We start from the raw sequence: 23599 nt of genomic DNA on the forward strand, positions 1-23599 counted from the left end.
GGTATTGATGGTTGTCAGCAGTAGGTAGTCGTCACCGTCAGTAGGTGGTCGACGCCGACGTCTTCTCGTGGTGGGGTGGGCGGTAGTTGTGGTAGAAAAAGTTGTATGAGTGGTGGTTATTGAGTAAGTAGGTGGTGGACTGATAATAAGGCATTCCCTTTTCTTATGTAACCAAACAAGTGATTAGATTTGGGGTAAATTCATTCATTACCCCTATATTCCCTTGTGTTCATTTTTTTTCCCTTTGTTGAACCAAACGTCCCCTTAGTTGTTTTATTAAAATCGCGAATTAGAACTTCAAAAATAGAACAAAATCGTGAGAGCCCGTTGATAAACTTGATAAGCTTTGTATTTTCAAGTCATTTGCAGTACTAAACTAAAGCTCCCTTGAAGCATCCTCGATTCCAGCAAACTATGATGCTATATCTTCAATCCAATTTTTTCGCAACCCTATATAGTACATGAAGTGTACCTTGAAGTCCGGCGAAAATAAAGTAAACTAAAGACGTCAAAAAGAAACCAAAACTTATTGTAGAATTCTCATTGACTCTTAGTATTGGTACTATTACGCCTCTTAGCGACCCCGGCCTCCGACAATGTATCCCATACCTGCCATAGAATAATTGATTTTGGTAATCAGAAAAAGAACGAAAGAAAGAAATCAGTGAGATAAATTGTTTGCTTAAAAAAAATCTTCCAAACTCACTTCTAATTTGCCCTTCGATCCTCCAATAGCAAGCAAAAACGGGTTTTCTACTGAAAATGAAACTGCAAATACAGCTCCCTGTAGCACAAGGAAGCAAATAAACACATCATAAAATGTGGAGAAATATTTAATGGACAGATGTTCTATAAAGAACCATACACCACTAACTTTCAAGAATACAATGGCAATCTCCACGGTAAAGGCAAGAGACATTTCCTTTCAGACAGATGTGAGATATTTATCATCATAGATCATTGATTAAAGACATGGCAAATGGATTATTTGGATCGGGTTTAGCTTGGAATTACAGGTTTGGATCATTCCAGGTAAGCATTTATGGGATAATTTGAGATATGAGTGAGCTCGGGTCAGGGCGGTTTTTGAGTCTCTAGTAAAGAGTTGGATCATTTTGGAACAGGTCGTTTTCAGGCTGGGATCATTCGGATTCAGGTTTTTCTACCACTCTACCTAGACCACGGCTATTAAAAGAAATACTTACAGCTTTTGGGTTCTTGGAGGCGACACATGATGGCTGATTGTTTGACAGATCCCACAATTTTACGGTTTTGTCGACAGAACCACTGGCAATGAGCTGCAGAAAGCAGTAACAGGAAAGTGAGGTATAGCTTAAAGCTACTAAGCAGTTCATAAATTCAAATAATCAAATCACATATAGGTATAACAAGAGTGAGCATTTACGTTGGGAGATGAGAAATTGTATGAAATAGAACTTGCAGCCTTTTCATGTGCATGAATGGTGAAGCTCGGCTTTAAATCTGAATCTGAACTAGAACTAGCAGCTCGAATATCAAAGCCCTGGATCATGCCATTCTCAAGGCTGACCTGCAAATATTCATTTTTCAAGTCCCATTACTCACCTTTACGAGTTTCCTAGATCATGAAAGCATGCATTCAGGTTACATGAAATTTAAGAAATCTCACAATGAAATTGTGTTCTGTATGAGGGTCCCATGCCAGGCTCTCGACATCAGCATCAACAGACCATTTATACCCAGAGTGGGAAGGATTCCTCCCATCCTTCTGTAAAATTCAATACGCGTGTTGTTAAAAGTGAAGATTGTATAGAAAGCAAATGAGAGGAAAAGCAAAGAAAATGTGAATGAGCATGCTGAGATGTAAACACTAAATATACAATTTAGCTCCATCTATGTCAACATAAAATAGAAATTTATAACTTTTTCGAAGTCCAAAACACACACTCAATGACAACCAAATCAAACAGATGTATAAGGGATTATTTACGATAATATAACTTCAGACAGTAGATATTATGATTAGTGGTAGGTTTGGGCAACAAGAAATTAATTTAAATTACATTTGGAGAATTGAAAATAAAGTCAGCTTTGAGATTTTTGACAAAGCAACAGGATTTTATTCGGGTTGGGGGCGCAATTGATTGTTAAAATGTCCCCAGATCGATTCTCACAAGATCAAGCAGAAAATAGCTTGTTAACATGATTCCTCAAAACCCCACTCTCCTTCCAGTCTTAAAGAAGGCACGCTTTAGAGTTTAGATTTTTTCACTGATACAGTACAAGCCATAGATAAGAATTCTTCAACTAGTACAACCCATAGTCTCAGATTGAACCGATGAAGGAAAAAAAAAAGGAAAGACAAGTTTAGCCATAAGGTATATGTCTCTTACCATGACAACTGAATGATCGAATGATCCACTCAGAAGAATCTGTGGCACATGATGGTTGAAAGCAACAGTTTGGACCTGCAAGAAACGCATAAGAGACATTTATCAGACAGCTCACGAAAGCCTTCCAGGATACGATAACTATACTAAATAGGATACAATACAGTATCATCTAAAATGTACACATATCCTGCACGAGAGATTGCATATGATTAGAGCTCAATTTCAATTGTGCCCTTAATGTTTAATTATTAATGATTTTAAGCAAAAGCCACTACTTAGCCAGCATCCAGCATAAGAAAATGACTAAATGAGCACCTTCACCTCCAATGACACTAAACTTTCTTAGTTGAAATTTGAAAACATCAAGTTGCTTTGAATTCTAAAAAATACAGCTACACAGAAGCTTTGTTAAAGTACTACTCCATATCTCCATTATACAATGTCTTTCACAATCATTGTAATCTTGTCACTTAGGATACCATATCCTATATAACGTCCCAATATGATATCCCAGTAAGTCACTGTTTACTTGGCCACTCTGTTTAGCATAATCATTTCAGAAGACAAAAATTGCTAGTGATTGTGCAGTCAGAATACGCACTTCACAAATATACCACAGTAACTAGGGTCCGAGCCTTACCTTGTCTGTGTGGTGCTCCATGGTTATACTACACTTTCCAGTAGCAATATCCCATATCTTCACTCGTTTGTCCGCACTTGCACTAGCAAGTATATTTCTATAGTGTGTGAAGAAAAGAAGTAAGGACGTTGTGGCTTTCAAAAAAACCTGCAGGAGAAGTCTATGAAAGAGAAATTAAACCGAAAGAAAAATTGGCAGACCTGAATTCTTTGTTCCATGAAAGACCAAGAACCGAGTCGGTGTGGCTGTCTTCTTTATACTTGATAGATTTCTGAAGCAAGGGAGAGCAATGATGACAAAATCAGAAAGATGAGAACGTAATGTTCTGACAGCAATGTTCTGACATGCTCAGAACATGTCACTATTCAACCAGCTGCCAAGGAGTCGCACAAGGAACTTCTAAAGGAGTGTCGTCAATATAATTACGTTTGTTTTAAGCATCGCCAATTCAATTATTCAACGGAATTGGACTTCCTTGTGAACAATAGTCATGAAGAACCTTGTACTTGTTGCTTCTTTAATTGTTATAACAGAACCAATTTTCTTGATCATATTAAGCAAATTTACCAGTCAACTCAAACAGCCTTCTGAGTTCGGACATTCACTACGATATGACGTTTATCTCACACCAAGTAAATGGAGAAGATTAAGGAACTGGCAACAGTGCCGCACACAGTTAAAACAGTAGAACTGAGTATGTTTAAAATTTTACCTTCTTTCCTTTCTTCTTTTTCTTCTTCTCAATAACACCACCCAATACTAATGCTGGCTCAACCTCATCAATCTGCCGCAAACACAATCAATCAAATATTAAACTTCATAACTCATTAGCTTAAACAGCCTAGAATTCAGTAAAACTCAAGATATAAGGTATACAACTCACAGTATCAAGATCCCATATTTCAATCGAAGGTTCCATCGAGCCTACAGCAATGAAATTTCCTGTAGGAGGCAAAAAAAAAATTAATGAGAAGGTTCAGAGAATGACGTCAGTTGTAGCAAGTTAGCAACAAGTATATCATCCATATAGGAACTGAATTTATGCAACAAAATAAAAGAAGTATTCTTTTGCTCCATTTAATTGTTAAATTCATGGAGTAAATCTCATTCTCCAAAACCAAAAAAAAGCCATATTTTTTTCCAGAAAGTGTTTAATGGAAAGAACAATGTGTATAGCACTATCAAATCCCTATTCCGATTCATACTCAATTGACTGAGTTTTATAATGATGTTGTGTAGGTAAGATAAATATGCCAACTAGTATTCGTTGAAAATAAAAACAGCAAGTCGAGGCTACGAAGAGAATTGAAACTCCGCTCCCCAAAGTGCTTAATGGAAGACCTTGAATGGCTGACCATTAAAATCAATGTCAGAAGGGTTTGAACTGGTTAAAACTGATTTCAAAACAAGTTGACTCATCAACCGCCAGCCAAGGGTGAAAGGGCCGTAAGATAAAATATGAGAAAATATGCAAATTGTGTGTGGGTGCCAGACAGGCACCATGTGATAGTTTTGTCAGCACCTCAGTATGCCTTCCGCCAAGACGTTCCAAAACTAAGCCATATCTCAGGAGAGTTTATAAAATTTACAGCAACAATCTAACAGCTCCATCTAGCCTCTGATCTATTCAACCTCAATGACTAGAAGATATAGCGTTCAAATAGTTCTCATACTTGGAATCATCCCCTCATGATTATGCCATGACTGAACTCAATTGTATAAAATATTACCAGGTAGGTATTAGCAGATGAACGAGTAAGAACTGGGACTACAAAAGACAGTAGGAAATATGAGAGAACTTATTAGTGCCATACCTCTTTCCCCGCCCTTTAGTGGACAGTCAAGCCATGCTGTGCATAAAGGGAATGCTGATATGATGATATCATGGTGAATGTACAAGTTTGGACCATCTTCTGTTTCTTCTAAGATATAAACCTAATTGTCAGGATACAACAAATTAGTTGAAACAGAGCCAAAAAAAATGTATGATCTACGTAACTCAATTTCATGCAAGACTGGGAGACACTGGCCTCCTTTCCTCCAAATCAACTCACTACAAGGCACAAACATTACAATTTCCCCGAAATAAAAAAAAGGATGACTATGACCATACAAGAAGATTAATATATATTCAGAACCCCACATGCCCCTTATACTAATCTAAATTCACCTTTCCCTTCCTTTGTGTGCTTAATGTCAAAATTTGTGTTCTCGGTTAAAATTGCATTTTCCATCAAGAATTGGCTGCGAATGATTCGGTTTGATAGGAACCAGTAACATGTTTCGATCAGTCGCAATCGAACTAGAGGAGAATGCAGAGTCAATGAACGGATGTACACTGCAAAAAGAAGTTAAGAAGCTTGCAAGGGACACAGGGTGCATCCAAGAGGCCATAGACTGCAAGTCCAGTTCATGCATCACCCAGTCATAGAATGCACAAATTCACCCTCTAGAGGAGTAAAAACAGAAGACAGGTCTGCTAGCTCAATTGTCCGGTAACCAGAGATAAGTGAAGGCCACTTGGCAATGTAAAATGAAGCTAAAAAAAAGCGAAGCTACAGCGCAGCCACTGGGAGTATTACCCAATGTATTGGGCACAACTGAGTCCTTCCAACGGAAAAATTCCTAGACAAGCTCGGTGGTGTCCCAGAGCTGTGTTCTTGCGAGTTGTCTACAATTTGCACTAGCTACAATTAAATACCTCTTACACTCCCATTGTAAAGGATCTTTTGTTTAATCTCATTTTTCACATTTTAAAACCCTAGTTCACTTTTAAATTCATTGGCTAACATTTATTGTATCTGGTGGTACTTACATCCTTATTATCAACATATAATGCTAGTTCTACCAAGTATTCACCAAGACCATACAAGAAAATGAATCACATGTCAATAACCCAAGAGGTCAAGATACATGACGATGAAATGATGCAAGTTCCGAAGATATCCATAAATGCAGGCATATTCCTTGGCTCCCCAGCCATATCTGGATCCAGGAGCAACTAGCAAAGTAGCAAGCCATAATAAAAAAAAGGTGCACATACAGGAAAAAAACATTTAAGATCACTATATACCTCAAGGTGACTGAGTTCTTCGTCGTTCCTCGCACAAACAATAACAGAATCCTCTGCTTTTATGATCATGTCCGCTTCTTCCTCAGAGTCCTCGTCCTGGTAAGAAGGATAAATCAATATTAGCATCAAATGGCAACAATAAATCTTTACACAAGAAGATATGGTGTCTATTACTTACAGCGTTATCCTTTAGATATGGATCCAATTCATTGCTTGGATAGTAAGCATCCCCAAGCCCTTTGCTGAATACTTCAATGCCTAGATTTCATGAAAGGAAGCATGATCAGAAGGCAGCACCAGCAACAGTTATGACTTAGTCACAAGTTTACAAAGGGTCAACTAACATTAATCACCGTATCAAATGTTAACTAGGGGGCGGGAGGGTACAACAAAATTGAGAGAGAAAAAAAAAAGACGAAATAGTAACACAAAGACAGGCAAAAAAGAAAGTGGAGAAGAAAATGAAACGAGAAGATATGAGACAAAAATTTGGAAGCAGTTACAAACTATGCAACACAGCAGTACAATGATTAAAACAGCATGTAATTCACAGGTATACCATCATCTTCGTCATCATCGTAATTGTCCATGTCAAGTTCCCCCAGTGCATCTGCAATGTCATTTGAATCTTTGCCGAGTGCTTCAGCAGCAGCTGAGGCAAGTGCAACCTCATCAGCCCCCTTAGCAGCATCCACGTCCATGTCTCCTTCCTCTTCTTCTTCTTCTTCATCTTCTTCCTCATGATCCGCATCTCTGCCAATGATACACACCATTTAAAGAGACTCCCACTAGATCAACAAGCTAAAACATAAAATTTTGTAGACGTTTATTTAATCCAATATACACCACCACCACCACCATGTTTGGATAACCTTTTAGAGGAAAAAAGCGGCAAACGCACATCACACTTACTAGCCAAACAAAGGACCTCACCCATTTCCGTCCGTCCTTCCCCTCCAAATCCTTCCATCCAAACAAACTATATAACTACTAAACATTGGATTTGGGGTTCCCTTTACCAATGGAACCATTTTAAATTACATTTCGCGTTGTCTATTAAACAGTTGACCCATTATTTGCATACATACGACACCCCTCCCCTCCCTATTCCCCGTACCCAGCTTATTAACGAGCTATTTTTCCGACAAAGCGGTAATGTTGTTATACTCCTGTCACTCAATAACCACATGACATGATACGTTAGACAGCTCAGCTCAGCTCATCTCATCGATAAGGCTTTACCAAAGAGCCATATCAACAGTCCGTCAAAAACCTAAGGTTGCATATATGCGATCCCCTCTTCACCCTATCCGACTTATCAACGAGCTAATTATGAGGCAAAGTAGTAATGTTGTTATAACTCTCGTCACTCAAATACCAAGTGATATATACGGTCTTCTGTCTTAATCATTTGTTTACATTTAATTAAAATATTCTCACAAAGAATAAAGACGGTAAACAAATGAATGGGGAATAGGGAGTATTAGATACGGAGTATTCGTGAACACAAAGAGGCTATTTCTGAATGACACGTAATTAAAATTACGTCCCGTGTCACAACATAACATAAAGAAGCGCAACCAGTTTAGTAAACGATACGAAAACATACGGAGCATCAAGAGCACCAGATAAAAGCATCTCTTCAATTTCTTCTTTAGAAGGAAGTTCAGCAACTTCCGGCACCATCTTTGCTACACCTTTCGGAATCCATGATACTGCTGCTATCATCTTTTACCTACTTAATTGTAATTAACAACTACTCGTACAATATAATCAAAATTAAACAATTAGCAAACATTTTAAGACAGTAATTAAATAATAATGCAATAATTAGGGGTAAAATCGAAAGGAGAAGAATAAAGAGGATCGTTTGGAGGGGCGGCGGCCTAGGGCCCAAGCTAGAAAGGGGCACATTGTTCAGAGTTTTAAAATAATAATAATAGTGGTAGGAAAAGAAAAAAAATCTAATTTAGTAAAAACGAAGCAATGCTTTTCTAATTTCTCACCCTGACTCTCTACCCTCTTTTTTTTTTTTTCTAATACCCGAATTCCCAACTCTTTTCTTCTTTAATTGGAAATTTAGAATTTAAAAACTCATCTTCTAATTCCTAAGCAACGGTTTCTTAATTTCAATGGCCCAAGATATAAGATATATGATCACTGATTAACTGATTGAGTCGATCATAACCTTAAAGCTTTGATCGAGATGGTTTTCAAATGTGGTAGGGTGAGGCTCTTGATAAAAGTTAACGCCTTAATTAAGAGTTAATCTTCTTCCACTACCACCACCCTTAATCCACCTTACACAAACCCACTATTAATGTTTTGCCGCAACTCCTTGGTCAACCACCGCCAAAATTATTGGCCACCAGCCTCTTGGCCAAATTACCACCAAAATTGCATTATCTCACTACTAAAATTCGACCACCACTCCTTTGGTCACTATTAAAATTCGGCCACAACCCCTCATGGTAGATATTATTTTTAAGCGAAAGCAGCAAACCACTTGCCCAAAACCCGGCATGGCTCATCCCAAAATCCACAAAGCCTCTTCCGCTACACGAAAGAATTGCATTATACCCACTCCAAATTTCGGCCACCATCTTATTCTTCTACTGGATTTACCCCAAAAGAATAAGAGGACAATTATCTAGAGTAATTAATGCATTTTTTTGTAATTGGAAAGGTATACGCAAAAATAAAATTCAAACACCACTGATTTCAGTTGCATTAACTAGCACATGTACATTATCCCTGAAAATCAAATAAGCAAAGCTCAAAGTTTAAAGCATTCATTCATTAACTAGCACACTCTTGGACAAATCATCATCAGTAAAATCAGACGAAACATATGAAATTAAGAACAAATTAATATCAATTGAATAGCAAGTTAATACAGTACTAATTTAAGGGCAAATTCGTTTGAATAGAAAACTGAATAGCAAATTCGTATGAGATTCAATTCAAATAAGCATATGAAATTAAAAACAATAAAAAGATTAAAATCATACTTACTAAATAATTCGAAATAGGAATAAACAAAGAGGAATTTATCCTTCGTCGTCGTCGTCTTCGCCGGTCACTATCGTCGTCGGCTGCCGTATAATCTCAGTTTATGGTTAGAGGTTCGTTTAGGGTTAGAGCCTACAGGTGGGTTTTGGGTTTAACTAATGAATTGGGATTTTGGTAAAGAAACACACTAAAATAAGAGTCCATATTCGAGTCCATACTTAGTACTTCCTCCTATTCCAGATAACCGTCTCATTGTCCATTTCCGTTTATTTACAATAATGTCTCATTGTCTATTTTTGGTAAGTGTTGTATGGCCCAAATTCAATTCCATTTTCGTCTATTCACATAACTGTCCCATTGTTCGTTTTGTGTGGTTTAAACTCACTTTCGTAATTCTTGTGTCATCTTTACAATGGGACGGTTATCTGGGATAGGAGGGAGTACATTGCTTTTTTTAAAAAAAAAAAAAAATAATTGATAAGGTAAAGAAACTAGGTTGACTAATCAACCTATACCATCCTCTCGGATGAGAAAGGTAAACGAAATTTAAAGAATTTTCATTTACCACGGAGAACCATAATAAGAAAGGGTACAGAGAAGGAGACTTTCGTTGAAAAGTCGGATACTTTAAAACCCCACAAACAAATTCATTACGATAAAATAGAAGTTGAGAAGTAACCTTACCAAACTGTAAAGAACACAAAAGGGGAACGAAAAAACCTAAAAACCAGATTTGTTTACGCATCCAAAAGGATTAAAAACTTCAATACACATTCATCAAAAAGCTAAACTTTATATTCTGAAAACAATGAACAATGAGTTCAATTTACAAAGGTAAATCGATAAAAATTGTTATTAAATCCTTAATTTAAATCTTCTTTAACTAAGATATGTGACTAAAAAATGCCCTCCTAAGCTAAATTGGAGAGCAAAATAAAGTCTAATCTTTAAGAAGGAGAAAATGAAGAAAAAGGGCTGAAATATTCTGAAAAAAACAACAATGACTTCAATTTACAAAGGTAAATCGATAAATATTGCTATTAAATCCTTAATTTAAACCTTCTGTAAGTCTGGGATTTTTTTGCTTTTAAGAAGGTTTTCTCTTTCTAAATTGTTAAAGAGGGAAGGAGCCTAGTACATTGATCATTTGGTTGAGATTGTTTTCTCCAAACATCTAACGGTCCTAAATTTATTCATAAATATTCATAAAAGTAAAGGTAAAATGAAAGTTAGAAGGGAAATTATTATTAAATGGGGCTTGAAAGAAGGAAATTGAAAGGATCATAATCTAGAAAATATAACCATGTGTGTTACTTATAGCTAATCATATGGCCCAACCCCACTAACCCCACCCGGCCCAGCCAATTTTTCCCCAGGCTTGGGAATAGGGCCGGGTTTGGGCCGTCGTTATGCCCGGATTTTGTTGGTTTTGCAAGGTCGATAAGTCAGCTTTATTTATGGACATCTTATAATTCGTTTGCGTATTGAATGTTGTAGCTGTAACCATTGATTTTTGTTTGCATTAAATTGGTTCAAGTAGAGAAGTTATAGCTAGCTCTGAGTTTTCATTTCCGTTCCATTAGTTTGCATTTAGTTTACTCGAGGACGAGTAATTGTTCGGTTTGGGGACATTTGATACGTACATTTTATATAGCCTTTTTAGTCTTAATTTGCACGTATTTCTATGCACTTTTATACCGTTTTGTATTGCAATATGCCCTGAATTGGCTACTTTGGGTTGTTTTGTCTATTTTGCATAAACGAACCTGAAAGTGGTGAAACTGTACTCTTTTCGTCCTATTTTGCATGCATTTTCAGGAGACGGGAATGTTAGAGCAAGAGTACTGCATTGGGATGCGTGAAGGATGGTCAACGACGAGTTTGAAGCTGACTTGGAGGAAGAACACTCGATCGAATGGTTTATTTGGTCGATCGAGTGGTTTGGAGTGCTGAAGAGGTTGATCGAGTGCTTTATTGTACTCGATCGAAATGCTGTTTTGAGGGTTTCCTCGATCGAGTAATATTTTCTCTCAATCGAGAGGTTTAGCCTTTGAAGTCCTTGATCGAGTGGTTTTATACTGCTCGATCGAGAGGTTTTGAGTTTTCACGGGCTTAATTAACCCGTGTTGGACCTATTTCTTGATAGACTTTTGTTTTTCTATTTAAGCATTGATAATTAGGTTATTAATTACGTTTTGACTCATCTTAGAACGCCACTTTACTCTCTTAATCTCTCCCTTAAACTTTCTACTGTAACTCTACTCTTGGATCTCTTTGCTTGGATTTTGGTTGTTCGATCTTTAAGCCGGAACTCTTGTGATTGTAATCTCTCCTCCTTTATTAGTCTCAATCTCATTATTTATTACTTTAATTCCTTGTTCTCTCATCATTAATTTCTGCCCTAATTTCATTTATGCAATTTTATTGTTATTTCATCATGTCTTTTAGTTTATTCATTATTATTATTATTGACAACATTAGTAATATGAGTAGCTAAATCCACTCATGTTGGGATTAGGGAATCCATGGTAAGATAGTGACGATCTAGCAAATAGGCTAGATGATTTATTTGTGAGAAGAGTACTCATGGCAATTTAATTATAATACCGACTTAGTTGAGTGCACGCTTCTAAGTTACCTTTAATCTGGTTAAATTTACTCCTGGGTCGGAATATTGGATTAAATAGACCTGCTATGAACAATAGACTACCCTGACGAGGACGAAAGTTAAATTAGTGGAAATCTAGGATAAAAAGTGGACCAGAAGGATCTTTCCTGTATCCGTCTCACAATAGTTTATCTAGGCTAATTGCAGTTGGGTTGCTAGACTAGCATGGTGAACCGAAGTCATGACATGTTCTCTCTCATCTGATCATCTTTATTACATTTTCCGTCTTTTATTGCTCACTCTTTACTGCTCTTTCCTTTAAACTTTTATTAGTTTAGAAATCAAAATTCAAACCCCCCCATTTGTGACCAAATAGACGGACACTTTAACAGATATCTTGCCTCCCTGTGGAGATCGACCCTGCTTATCGCTAGCTTCTTTGTTAGTTATAATTAGGTTTATTTTTGGTACTAAAACGACAGTATCACTACTTGTTGGTATTAATTGTCGGGCAGTTAATTTTATTAAGAGAGAGGATATTGAGCTTTTATATTTATATGATTATATCGAAGATAACATAGAATATACGAGTAATCTGTGAATATTTTTTTTTCTAATTTTTAGAATATAACATAAATATAGACATAACTTTCGTATACAAATTGTATACTTTTTTTTATCAATAAATCTTGATAAAACATTATTCAGTCAGATATTTGTGCATTTTTTGTAAAAATATTCATTCATTATTTAGATTTTACAAATAAAATGAATGAGTAGATCCGTGTAATTTTTGCACGGGTTTAAAGTTAGTAAAAGGTAAACAAATGACCGGAACGGAGAGAGTATAATAAATAAAGACAAAATATTGAAGACAAACAATAATAATAACAAAAATCGTGGCAAAAGACTAATAAACGTAACAATATTCATAGCAAAGTATTAGTAATTTGTGATAAAGTTTAGTAAATTGTGGTCATAAACATAACATATGTTTTGGCGATATATTATGGCAATATACATATTGATTAATAAAAGTTTTTTTTTACGAGTCTTTTTTTGTTCCTCAAGGCCAATCAATCGCGAATCCGGGTTTACAAAACACCATCAACGTAAAAACATAGATAACCCGTGAATTTCACGGGTAATAGAACTAGTGATTTAAAAAAAATGATCATACATTGTATTTTTTTAAACAATAGGTTTTGGTATAGACGGGTGGGACGAACAGACGGGTAAAGACCTCTAATAAAATGAGTAGGGGGACAAGGTAGGACACCCTCCATGTGCTTCCCACTTTGTGGCAAATGGGTATTTTGTGAGGGGAAATGGTATCCGTCTATACGTATAGACGGATAGTGTCCGTCTGTAATGAGAATTTGTGTTTTTTAAAAGGGGTCATAATCTACATTTTTGCCTAGGGCCCCACAAACCTTAGGATCGGTCCTGCATAGAGTAAGGTGGGAAGCTCGCAACAATGGCGGCGAAGGAAGAGAAAGAGCAGAGAACAGGTGTTGTAGAGAAATAGAGCGGCAAGTGATGAATCAACAAGTCGTTAAACCTTCGGTGGTCTAAAAGACAAAAACCCTTATGACGATTTTACCCTTTTGGGTTAAATAGTTATCGGGTCTTTTTAAGGTCGAGATTTGAGTCTTTCGTTTTAGAGGTCATTTTAATTCCATCGAATTAAATTTTGCCTTAAATAACTCATTTTGGGTTAGTTTGAGTCGAGTCATTTTCGGGTCAAGTCAGAGGTCAACACGGCTCTATCAGGTCAGTCTTGAGTCACATTTTTTAGGTCATTTTCTGGTATCGAAGAACTTTAATGAGTATTTGAGTATATAGAGTGATGATTATTTATTATCTGATTGAATTGATAGATTAAAATTTGACTGAATATTGGTGATTTGTAATTTGGTAGGGATATTGATAGGTGATCTAGGGCAGATATAACAGGGCTACCCGTATCCATGTCATATTTTCACACATTTTTTTTTGAGAAAACGACCCCGAAGGGTATTACTTCATTAACGATAGATCAAACATAACAGCAGAATTGACGGACGCTCGCAATCATCCGACCAACTAATCTTGCCAACGACCCTGGGTAAAACATGAGCAACACTATTGTTAATGCGACTCGTATGTGACCAAATAACAGAATGAAACTCGTTACAAAGAGTAAAAATATCATCGATAACAAGTGAAAATAAGTTGCGTCCATTACTCTTTCTCTTCAGCGCATCAACCACTTGAAGGCAATCACTCTCCATCAGCACGTCCCGATGTCCCTTCGCAAGAGCTTCATGTAGATCATCGAGCACCGCAACCGCCTCCAGAAAGCATGGCTCCCACTCTTACTCACGCACTACCGATAATCCCCATAACACCTCGTCTCATTCGTTAGTATTATATTTATTATAGAATTGAGCCAGCGTAACTAAGTTAAAAGTTAACTGTTAAATTTGGGTTAGTCTTTTTTTTGGAGCTCGTTTTATGGTACCTGTCTGCTAAAGATCGTCGACACATTACTAATTATCGTCGACAATTTGTAATGACTTTCCTAATCTACCCCTCACTCTAAAGTTCCATATATTAACATTTTTTTTTCAAGTACGACATTTCCGTCCCCACTGCTTCAATTCCGTTAGCAAATTCAAGAAATCGACGACAATTAATCTAAACTAGTTTAATTTTTAAAATTTTTGTAATTAGTTAGTAGATTTAGGTAGTTTAAAATAGAATAATTATTGTTCGAACGGATTAGCGATTATCGATTACCGCACCAAAGATTGACTTTGACCTCTCCATTAATCATCACCTCCTTCATAACTTCCCTGCTCCTTCATCTTCATCTTCATCTTCATTCGTATCCACTCACCATCATCACCATCAATTAACAATTCACCAACATTAGCCAAGCTATCAGCTACAACCAGCCATCAACAATTCATCATCATCATCATCAACCTCCCTGTATTTGCCTTCATCATTCACCATAAACCACTCATTTCTACCATCACTCCTCTGCTCAACCATTTTTTGACATCACCTTTGATGATTCATTCATCCCTGCAAATCGTCACAGCAGCAGCAGCAGCAGCAACACCCTGCATTCAAACGAGCTGCACACTTCATCAGCTACACCCGCATCACCATCCTTCACCTCCCCTGCATACCACGACTTCAACCACCATCCAATTTTTTTTTTTTTTTTTTTTTAAAAAAAATTCCAGACGAAAATATACGAAAATATTTTCCGTCTAGACCTGGGTCTGGACGAAAAATATTTTTGTCTGGACCATGGTTTGGACGAAAAATTTCTTTGTCCGGACGAAAAATTTCTTCATCCAGGCCATTTTTCAACATTTTTTTTAAAATTTTTTTTTTTATTAATTTCCGTCTTAAATTAGTTTTGGGTGCGTGGATCAATAATCGCTAATCCGTTCGTCAAATCATAAACTTGAAACGTAAACATATCTCTTGAACATCGTTACTAGCTTGATCGTTGTTACCGTCATTAGTCGATATGTTTAAAACCGTTTTAATCGAAAAGTTCGTAAATTAAATTATGATTTTTTTCCCCAAAAAACCATCTTTTTTTGTTTTAGAAAGATTAGAGGGAGACAAATGGGGTGAATGGGGGTAATATTGGAAAGATGTGTTAATTGTCGACGATAATTAGTAAAAGTGTCGACGATCTTTAGCACGATCCATATGGTATGAGACCGTCTAGTAGGAGAATGAATTAGGCTCCAACCAAGGACTTCCCAACAAAGTCCATTGACAAATCCTACGGGGAAAACACATGGGATTTTATTCCGTAGTCGTGCCAAACAAATTTGGCCCAATACTTTGGGCTGCCACATTGTGTAACGACTAACGACCCAACAGTACGCACTCTTCAATTATACTGCGAACACAAAAATTATCTCGGCACGAGATACTCCTGATTAATACCAAAAGAATAATAATCGTACCTTTTTATCATAATTTGTTATCATTTTTATTAGTAAAGCATTTTATATTATATTTATTTGTTTTATTAAGTCTCTTAGAAGATCTACTGATGAGTGACGACCATTCTAAAAGTGTGATTTTCGAAACTTCTTATTGTGGCTAGGCATGGCAAAATAGCAAATGGATCATTCGAGTCGGGTTACTACGGATCGGGTTATTTTTGGGCCAACATGTTACCGGGTCACTTTTGGGTTGGGTCACTTCGGATCGGGTCATTTGGGTCAGGTCGTTTGCATCATTCGAGTCATGATTTTGCATTTATTCAGTTAGTTCGAGTCATATTGGGTCCATCGGGTCATTTTGAGTCACTTAAGTCGGGTCACTTCGAGTCGGGTCTCTTTGGGGTCATACATTCTGGGTCATTTTCGGGTCTCGGGTCACCCTTATTAAGTCGGGTCATTCGCATCGGATCGGGTCAATTTTGCTAGGTCTAATTGTCGGTATCTACACTCATTTATCATTGAAATTTCTCGATGTAGAGTGATTGATTTGATTACAATAATTAAGCAAGAAAGAAACGTGAAATTATTGTTAACTAGTAGTCTGTCAAGTTTGTCAACAAAACTGTAAACCTTATAATTATGATTAATGACGATTGACTGTGATGCATGAAAGGTGAACGGCCATGCAGAAACTTCAACGTAACCGTTGTTTTCAAATGTTAAATCTCCATACAAAAACTACGTGTGCCAAGTTTAAACCCTTTAATCTCCGCGTTATAATTATAGCATTAGCATGCAATCATTGAGTAGAATTTTCTATCATATAGTATGTATATACGATTATTCCGTCATCGATTGGGATCATGTTCTTTTCGGCTTAATTTAAGGTCACATCAGTTTAGTTCAGATTTATTTAGGCTCTGTTCTTTTTGGTTGAAAATATCTGAACTAAACTGAACTGAACTTAATGAAGCTAACTTCAGCTGAACTGCACTGAACCGAACTGAGTAAAACTGAATTGAACTCATTTAAACTCATTTTAGTTCAAAAATTTATTGCTGATTTAATTTTGAGACAACATTTTCTCATACAATTTAATACGAAGTACTTTAGGAGTAGACAACATTTTCTCACATAATTTAATTTAACACGAAGAATTTTGAAATAAATTAATACGTACTCCGTAGTACTTTACCAATAATTGAAATATATCGATCGAGCTGAAAATTGAAAATAGTAAAACATTTCAAACTTAATTACACTTGAAGCATTACATTACAATGCATGTAAATTACAAGCTCACATTTTGATCATTACAACTATTAACTTACGTTGAAAGACCACATATAATATTTAGTTCTCCTTCAGACGCTCATTTTCTTTTTTCTGAAAGCTTCAAACATGCTATATGGAACCCATTTACCTTAAAAATGGTCATATAAGGCCCTTTAAAACCATCATACGAAATAATCCGTCTGAAATGAGAATTAGTAATATAATGTATCTATAATAGGCCTTAATTAATTAATGACCCTACAATTTGTCCTGATTTCACCAGCAGTACCCGTACTAACATCAATGTAACCCATTTTAACAACTGCGGCCGTAAATTTGTTTAACCATTGAGCCTGGTTATTAGCATTGTCGTTTACTGCGGCTGCGGTGGCGGGGTTGGTTCGGAGGGTCCAATCCGAGGTAAATAACCCTTTGTTTACTAGTACATTAGCATAGTAATTATTATCCAAGACCATTGGGGTGTTCGGGTCCATGGGGACCACAGACGATGTGGACGTGCTTCCTCTCGGGCACGCTGCCTGTAGTTGTGGTAAATAACTCGGGTTTAAGGCCGGATCGGGCATGTTTGTTCCGCTGAAGTTGTATAATCTATCGTCAATTCCCGTGATAATTGAGCAATGTGACACTCCTATGGTATGTGCTCCTGTTATCAACATTAACTTTTAATTTTAGGGAATTACGGAATTTGCAACCGCTATTTTTGGTGCATTTATGATAATTTTATATATTCACTATTATCTACTAGATAAACAATACCTACGCGTCTTGGCTTCAATTCTGTATCAATTCAATTAGATTTATAAAGAAATCACCATAATTATTTTTAATAAAAAATAAAAAAATGTGTATACCAGTTTAAAAGCTGGCATTATTATTACTGATTGATAAAATTTCATATTTATCCCTTCTATTTAACTGATCGAGTCCAAAATATAGTCAAAGGCATGCTTGTTGGTCTCATACCCTCACTAGTAGGGCCGTAGGGGTGAAGATAGAAATAAATTAAAATTTCGGAAGCAAATTTTCATCTTGTAGTTTAATATCTTTGCTAAAACTTTACGTTCAGAATTTTCCGGGTAATAGAAATTGGTAATAATACCTGAAAGAGTGACCATTTCATCCTGAGTTAGTTGTTTGTTTGCGAAATTTGTCGTAAGTTGATCAACATTCATTGCGGGTGAAGGAATGTTTGATTGCACCTCCGAAGCTAAAGAAACTCTTCCATCCCTTCTACCAGATGGTACTTGATAAACCGGACCAAAGGACTGTAGAGAGAAAATAAGTTTATATTTATAGAAAATGTTATATTGTAAATTTTACTCGGTAAATAATAAAATTAATTATTTTATAGCAATATTTTTTTTGACAGCTGTAAAAAAAGTTCTTATACAGCCGTAGCAATACTCAAATGTGCTAAATTGTGTAGCTTACCAAAGCTATACTGTCTCTAGCAGCGAAAGCAAGGATATCAGCACATGACACGATCCCTTTGCATTGAGTTTCAAGGATACTCTTTGCAGCGTCGATCACTTCAAACCCTATTAGACTCGGATTGTTAACTGGTGAATCTTTCTCGGCTGTGTTACCCCAAGCTGAGTCAATGAGAATTGACGCGTCACAACCCTGTTAAGAAAAACAAAGCTTCTCGGTCAATACAAACTAACTATACATAACAATATTTTTCAAAAGAAGATTGTAATAAACATACCCTAACAAAGCAGTCATGAAAATGCATTCGAACAAGACCAGGGGCGATGCCAGGGTTAGACAGAAACGCATTGGCAACTTGTTGTGTAACGACGGCTTCAGCTATAGGACATGTTTGGCTATAGAAACCTACTTGAAGCTGTGCCTCAAGACATGAGAAAATTGAAAGCAAAACAACAAGAGCAATGGAATTGTGGCTTTGCATTTTTGATGAGCTCATTTTAATCTTATTTAGTTCTTAGGTTTGTAAGAACATGGTCACAATGGCCACCCTTTTATAGCAAAAGAATAAAGTAATCGTACAAAAATCATACGAAAAATATTTGTTTAAGACAGGTGTATCCGTATTAAGTTTAAAATTGGTCAAATAGTATGAATAAGACAAATGTAAAATATATAGAAAAAAAAAAAAAAGATTTCCAAGCCAAAAAGGGTGGTTGGAGAGAGGTCTATAGTCTATGCTCTATACATATGGGTCCGGTGTTAGCCAATGCATCGTTTTTTAGGTTTTTAAAGTTCAATTGGTCTCCTTTGTGACGGGTTACCATTTGTGGCGGATAATTTGTGAGTAAAAATGGTAACAAAATGGGTTAGTGGAGAAAGGGGACCACATGAACAATGTTGCAGAGAGAGAAAAAGTGGGTACTTTGTGAGGTAAAATGGTATCCGTCACTCCAAAGTGACGGATATTGCATGTCACAAATGAGAATTTGTGTTTAAAGTTATGTCATGCATCATGCATGTAATATCTAAAATTAATTACTAAATTGACGATTATAAGGGCATTAGCAACAGAGGTTTATCAAAAGATTTGTAAGATGATATGTCCATTATTTTCTATTGTTGGACGTGTGTGTTGAGGTTCATGGATGATAGGGGTTACAATATAATATACAGGTTTGTGGAGAGAGAATGTGAGAGAAGAAATAGTGTATAGTGGGTCATGTTATAAAACTTTGGAGAGATTTATCTATTGTTGGTATGAGGTTTGTGAGTAAATGAGTTTATATATTATCTTATGTGGCATGAGAACAAACCTATTGAAGGGTTGTCTATTGCTAATGCCCTGCGATTATGATTAGATTGTTGGAGGTCAAGGTCATGTCAAGAATTTTCAAGGCCTTAAGGCTTAAGCGAAAACTAATTTGAAAGCTTATTTCTTTTTGTTGCTCTCACAAGATATGTTATATTGTATAAATCCATTCAACACATTAATTATTTTATTTTCTAGTGAATTTACGATCATTTGATCGGCTCAGAATAAAATCCGGAATATTAATAAGGTAATGGACCTCCATTTCTTTTAAGAAAATGGAGAGGATCCTTACCACCAAATTACTATAACTAGTTAGTCTTTGTTTTTCTAGTTTTTTGGGCTACCTACAAAGTCAAATATAAGGTTCTAAATATTAATAGGAAAATGACTTCGCTATGGGCATTTGGTTTGATTAATCCATTTCACTATTATCTCGTTTTTTTTCAATTTAAATTATTATTTTCTACTCTCTCCTATTCCGAATAAGTGTTCCATTTGGACAATGACACGGAAATTAAGGAATATAGTTAAAATAATGAAAACTATTGTATAAGGGTAAGAATATATGAGTTAAATAATGAAAAGTATTAAATATGATGCGTTATGGGTGGTTGGGGTAATAAATAAAGAAAAGAGCTAAGGGTAGGAAAGTAAAAAAACCATGTCCAAATATGGGAAATGAGACAGTTATGTGAATAGACGGAAATGGCAAATGAGACAGTTATTTAGAATAGGAGGGAGTATATATTATTGAACCCATAAATAAAATGAATTACATTAAAATGAAACGCGCTGAGATTAAGTCCGAAAAAAACTTGAACTCAAACATGGACTTCCCAACAAAGTCCATTAACAAATCCTATGTCAAATTCGGTCCAATAACTTGGGCTCCTTCAACATTGTGTAACGACCCAACACTGGCCAACAGTAAGCATACTTCTCTGTACACACTTTTGAACAAAAAATTTACGACAGCTTTTCTATACGACCATCTTATAGTATAAGACTAGCCTAAAAAAAAAAATAGTGCAAAGATTTCATTTAGTTTAATTTATAATTTGAGTTTTTCTACAAATTGCATATTTGCATGGATGCATCACATGCATGGATGGTCATGAGTTCGACCATCGCCATAAACACCCGCAATAATTTAACTAAAAGAAATTACTAATAATAGAAATAGATCGAGCTAAAAATTTCAAATAATAGTAAACATTTCGAACTGAATTACACTTGAAGTTGAATGACCAACGTATACTCCCTCCGCCCCGTTCATTTGTTTACCTTTATATTATTTGAGAGAACTATTTTAAGTAAAGGTAAATAAATGACTGAGACTGAAGTATATTTATCTATATTAGGCCTTAATTAATAACCCTACAATTTGTCCTGATTTCACCAGCACTACCCGCACCAATATTACCCAATTTAACAATTGCAGCCGTAAACTTATTAAACCATTGAGCCTGGTTATTAGCATTGGCGTTTACGGAGGCGGCCGTGGCGGGGTTGGTTCGGAGGGTCCAATCCGAGGTGAACAACCCTTTATTTACTAGAACATTGGCGTAGTATTTATTATCCACGATTGTAGGGGTGGTAGGATCCAAGTTTACAACTGACGACGTAGACGTGCTTCCTTTGGGGCACGCGGCTTGTAGTTGTGGTACATAACTCGGGTTTAAGGCCGGATCCGGCATGTTGGTTCCGCTGAAGTTGTACAATCTATCGTCCACGCTCGTGATAATTGAGCAATGTGACACTCCTATCGTATGTGCTCCTGTTATCAACATCAACTTTCAGTTTTAGGGTAATATGTTAGATAATAACCGTATATATGCTAGTCAATAGTCAAATATTGTGTACATAATATTTGACTATTGACTAGCATATATACGGTTATTATCTAACATAATATAATACAGTAACCCGCAGCCGTTATTTCAGGTGCAAACCAGCACCTCTATCCCTTCTGTTTATATCAAGGTGACCGAGTCTAAAATATAGTCAAAGACACGCATCACGCATGTTAGTCAAATATAGTAAACTTTCTTCTTATAATTTAGAGTAAATTAAAAATAACTCCCTTTTAAAATCCAGTTTTTAAAAATTACTCCCTTATATAATTGAGCGACGGATAAAATCCGTCGCAAGTCCGTCGCAAAATCTATTTTTGCGACGGGATTGACATATTTGCGACGGAGTTTTCCGTCGCTATGGAACTTTTTTTTTGTAGTGAAAATTACTCCCTTAAGATGCACTTTTATCAAAAATTGCTTCAAAACTCCAATTTAGGTGTCTTATTACGTATGTTTATGAACTTATTCCGTTTGTATCTTTGCCAATTTATACTTTGAAAGGTATAAAAATGAAGAATAAGATCAAAAACATACGAAATAAGTCACCTAAATTGGAATTTTGAAGCAATTTTTGATAAAAGTGCATTTTAAGGGAGTAATTTTAGAAAAAAATTATATAAGGGAGTAATTTTTAAAAACTGAATTTTAAAAGGGAGTTATTTTTAATTTACTCTATAGTTTAATATCTTTGGTAAGACTTTATATTCAGTGTTTTTTTTTAGTAACAGAAATCGATAATTGTAACTAGTTACCCCTTACTACTACGTATCGCCCCTACTCACTAGGGCTTGAACGTGAGAGTGTGAGATACATGAGTTATTATTTCATGTTTTAACCGATTGAGACGACCATGCATCGTCAATTGTCCAATTTTTACTTCGTTTCACCTGATCATTTGTTTACCTTACACAAATGAATGAAACGGAGAGAATAATTGACGTTGTAATTAAGGCTATAAGGGCGAATTAATACCTGAAAGAGTGACCATTTCATCTTGAGTTAGTTGTTTGTTTGCGAAATTTGTGGTAAGTTGACTAACATTCATCGCCGGTGAAGGAATGTTTGTTAGAACCTCCGAAGCTAAAGAAACTCTACCATCCTTTCGACCAGATGGAACAGCATAAACTGGACCTTGAGCCTGCACAAAGAAACTAAGGTTATATTAATTATTGAAATTATGCATGACGGATTTTGGGAAAAAAATGATAATAAGGAGGCAACAGAGGTTTAAACTATCGACTCTGTGTGTGAATATTTAATATTTAATCATTGGTCAAGGGGGCCGAATGATAATTTTACATAGAAGTATGAAAAATAATCGGGGACTGAGCCCAGCCCCTCCCAACATAACTAAGGTCCTCTACTGATATATACTGCTAAATAAAGTGTGTTGCTTACCAAAGCTATACCGTCTCTAGCAGCGAAAGCAAGTATATCAGCACATGACACGATCCCTTTGCATTGAGTTTCAAGAATATTTTTTGCAGCGTCAATCACTTCAAACCCTCTTAGACTCGGATTGTTAACTGGTGAATCTTTCTCGGCTGTGTTACCCGTAGTTGAGTCAATGAGAATTGACGCGTCACAACCCTGTAAAGAAAAACAAAGCTTCTCGGTCAACAAAAACTAACTGTACATACAATATTTTTCAAAAGAATAAAGTAAAGAAAATTTTCTGAACCTGTCAGCTGTCACGGTATGTACATGATAGACTATAGAAGATCGTAAACATACCCTAACAAAGCAGTCATGAAAGTGCATTCGAAGAAGACCAGGGGCGATTCCAGGGTTAGACATAAATGCATTGGTAACTTGTTGTTTAACAATGGTTTCAGCTGAAGGACATGAATAGCTATAAAAACCTACTTGAAGCTGTGCCTCAAGACATGAGATAATTGAAAGAAGAACAAGAAGAGCAATAGAATAGTTGATTTGCATATTTTTGCTCATTTTACTTGTAGTAGTTAGTTCTTAGTGGTTTGTAGGAACATGCACACAATGGCCACACTTTTATAGCAACTAGTTGTTGCACCGCGC

General features: G+C 36.1%; 3 protein-coding genes across 6 annotated transcripts; all 3 read right to left on the bottom strand.

Annotated features, from left to right (window-relative positions):
* Positions 1-304: 304 nt before the first annotated feature.
* Positions 305-13295, bottom strand: LOC141610705 (uncharacterized). Of its 4 annotated transcripts, none has more exons than XM_074428924.1 (16): positions 13156-13295; positions 7695-7841; positions 6645-6838; positions 6264-6343; positions 6086-6181; positions 4827-4947; positions 3896-3954; positions 3725-3796; positions 3213-3283; positions 3013-3109; positions 2373-2447; positions 1649-1747; positions 1406-1549; positions 1206-1298; positions 707-784; positions 305-609 (listed from the first exon to the last, which is right to left on the bottom strand). In XM_074428924.1, exons 2-16 carry the CDS (start codon positions 7811-7813, stop codon positions 541-543), a joined length of 1467 nt encoding a protein of 488 aa, XP_074285025.1. In that variant the 5' UTR covers positions 7814-7841; positions 13156-13295; the 3' UTR covers positions 305-540. The 4 variants fall into 4 exon arrangements, with proteins under 4 accessions (XP_074285025.1, XP_074285027.1, XP_074285024.1 ...); XM_074428926.1 differs by lacking the exon at positions 13156-13295 and adding an exon at positions 9101-9285 and having other exon boundaries at positions 7695-7820; XM_074428923.1 differs by lacking the exon at positions 13156-13295 and adding an exon at positions 9101-9284.
* Positions 13296-16891: 3596 nt separating this feature from the next.
* Positions 16892-18928, bottom strand: LOC141610708 (peroxidase 5-like). Its single transcript, XM_074428928.1, has 4 exons — positions 18672-18928; positions 18395-18586; positions 18063-18228; positions 16892-17606 (listed from the first exon to the last, which is right to left on the bottom strand). Exons 1-4 carry the CDS (start codon positions 18888-18890, stop codon positions 17188-17190), a joined length of 996 nt encoding a protein of 331 aa, XP_074285029.1. The 5' UTR covers positions 18891-18928; the 3' UTR covers positions 16892-17187.
* Positions 18929-20874: 1946 nt separating this feature from the next.
* On the bottom strand, positions 20875-23517 carry LOC141610714 (peroxidase 5-like). The gene is made up of 4 exons (XM_074428935.1): positions 23297-23517; positions 22961-23152; positions 22535-22700; positions 20875-21483 (listed from the first exon to the last, which is right to left on the bottom strand). The coding sequence occupies exons 1-4, from the start codon at positions 23510-23512 to the stop codon at positions 21071-21073; spliced, it is 987 nt and encodes a 328-aa protein (XP_074285036.1). The 5' UTR covers positions 23513-23517; the 3' UTR covers positions 20875-21070.
* Positions 23518-23599: the final 82 nt, after the last annotated feature.

This window comes from Silene latifolia, chromosome 11 (assembly GCF_048544455.1).
Source record: "Silene latifolia isolate original U9 population chromosome 11, ASM4854445v1, whole genome shotgun sequence".
Classification (NCBI taxonomy): Eukaryota; Viridiplantae; Streptophyta; class Magnoliopsida; order Caryophyllales; family Caryophyllaceae; genus Silene; species Silene latifolia.